The following is a 2,275-nucleotide window of genomic DNA, read 5'->3' on the forward strand; positions in this document are numbered from 1 at the left end:
TCGTAGGGGATCGATTCACTTTGCAGGTTGCTGATCCGGTCAAGTTACAGAGCGGATACGGCAACGGTGCGTAGATTGTGCGTGTGCAAGTTACCGGAAACGGTCAGCAGGCTCAGGACCAAATCACACTGGGTTCGGAATAAAAAACAGGCTTTGTACCTGGTGGTGACCGTGACCCCAGGGCCAATGGGTTCTTTTCGTCTGCCTAAAAAGAACAGATCTGCAAGCTAGCTAGCTAACAACTTGTTGCCCCATATCTGTTTTGGTAGAAGACGTAAACCAGTGGTGTAAAGTAACTAAGTACATGTACTTAGGTACTGTACTTAAGTACAATTTTGAGGTACTTTACTGGAGTATTTCCAATTGTTTATACTTTTACTTCTACTCCACTACATCTCAAGAGTAAAATATTGTACTTTTTACTCCACTACATTTACGGTATATGAAAACTTAAGTTACTAGTTACTTTGTAGATTTTGATTATTATTAGAAAGCACCAATTCAGCCCTAACCCTTTCGGCCATATGAAAAAAGCAGATCTTCAAGCTCCCAATGCATCGTGCTCTATTTTCAAAAGATATTTCATACATTTTGAAGTCTTGTGAAATGGGACATTCTGCACAACGAGTACTTTTACTTTTGGTACTTTAAGTACATTTTGATGCCAATACTTTTGTACTTTTACTCAAGTAAAATTTTAATTCCGGACTTTTACTTGTAACAGAGTATTTCTACATTGTAGTATTATGATACTTTTACTTAAGTAAAACATGTGAGTACTTTTTCCACCACTGCTCTTGTCTTACTTCGCTGCCACCTGTGTGTTTACCTTAGCCTGGGTTCAATACCATGTTTTCTAAACCGGATCACACGGCTGAGTTGAATACCGGTGTCCAGCGTTGCCATGTCTGCTTATTATAAGCGACTTTGAGCTTATTTTACTGTTAAGTTGCTTGTAAAAAGAAAGTGGTAGGTTGTGGGTTGCGATTTTGTGGGCTTGTTTCTAACGTTTTATTTTTTATGTATTATTGCTTCCAATTTTTTTAAATGACTATTTTAACCAGTGGTGTTCTCAAATGTTTTCATGAAAATGTTTTGTGCCCAGCCCAGGGGGAGCATTTGTGTTGTTAGAAAGAATGTTTAAATGTAATATTCCAAATATTCCACATTTTATTGCAAGAGTTTTGAAAATAGATCTAAAAGCTCACAACGTCCCGATCGGCTATTTTCAAATAGCCGATGCAAAAGTCGGTTTAAAGTACTCATGTGGCCTACATTTGCTTCTTTTGGGCTCCCCCCCCCCCCCCCCAAGACCTGGTTGCTTACTTCTCTCACAAAATCTGGCAACACTGCCGGTAACGGGAGATTACTGTAAAAGTTTATTGTCCACGTGCACGCATACCTTATAAGGCATGCGGGCACGTGGCTTCGGCTGACGTCAGAGCCTAACCGCGCGATACAGACCGATTTTTGAATATAAACAGCTTCCAACGAGTTTTCAGCTCACACTGCTTTACTACCAGAAAGAGATCGGTTGAAGAGAGAGAGAGCGAGCTTACAGATCAGATCAGAACAGAACAGAACAGAACCAGTCGACACAGACATACACCTACTTCTTCTACAGTCTTCTGAAGTAAACGTTCAAAGTCTCGACGCCATGATGCATTCTTTCACAGAGCCGGACAGTGAAATCAACCGTTGCAGTTCTACAGCAGCAGCACGGGACGAGGAGATGTTGGAAAATGACACGAGACATATAATCGGCGGTTTCCTAACGGACTTTGCCGGTGTGCCGTCATCTCAACCAAGCAGCAGACATCTAAGCAAAGCTCATTCAACGATGAAACGAGTCGTGGAGGGCCTCATTGAAAAGCATCGATACATGTACAACGGCAAGATCAGCGAACTCAAGTTGGACGAGCGAGGAGATGACATGAGCTTCATGGGTAAAGCAGCAGAGAGCCTCTTCGGCGATGGCACCACCAACTGGCGTCGCATTGCCAGCCTGGTGGCCTTCGGGGCGGTTGTGTGTCAGCACCTGATGAAGGAGGACAGCCTCAGGGAACCTTCAGTCGTTGGATTGGTGGGCCAGGAAATCTCCACGTACCTCCTTCATGACCAACGGGACTGGCTGGTCAGGAACAATTCGTGGGATGGTTTCGTGGAGTTCTTCCGGGTGTCAGACCCAGAGTCCACGGTGAGGAGCACGTTGCTGATGGCAGTGGCTGGGTTGGCTGGGATCGGGTTGACCGTTAGTGGCCTGTGGATCAGGTGA

General features: G+C 44.1%; 1 protein-coding gene across 1 annotated transcript; it reads left to right on the forward strand.

Annotated features, from left to right (window-relative positions):
- Positions 1–1,657: 1,657 nt before the first annotated feature.
- On the forward strand, positions 1,658–2,275 carry LOC308096428 (induced myeloid leukemia cell differentiation protein Mcl-1 homolog; the record flags this gene model as incomplete). The annotated part of the gene is made up of 1 exon (XM_080443850.1): positions 1,658–2,275. The coding sequence occupies one exon, from the start codon at positions 1,658–1,660 to the stop codon at positions 2,273–2,275; it is 618 nt and encodes a 205-aa protein (XP_080299976.1).

Source organism: Gymnoscopelus braueri (assembly GCF_963280865.1).
Source record: "Gymnoscopelus braueri genome assembly, chromosome: 12".
Lineage (NCBI taxonomy): Eukaryota > Metazoa > Chordata > Actinopteri > Myctophiformes > Myctophidae > Gymnoscopelus > Gymnoscopelus braueri.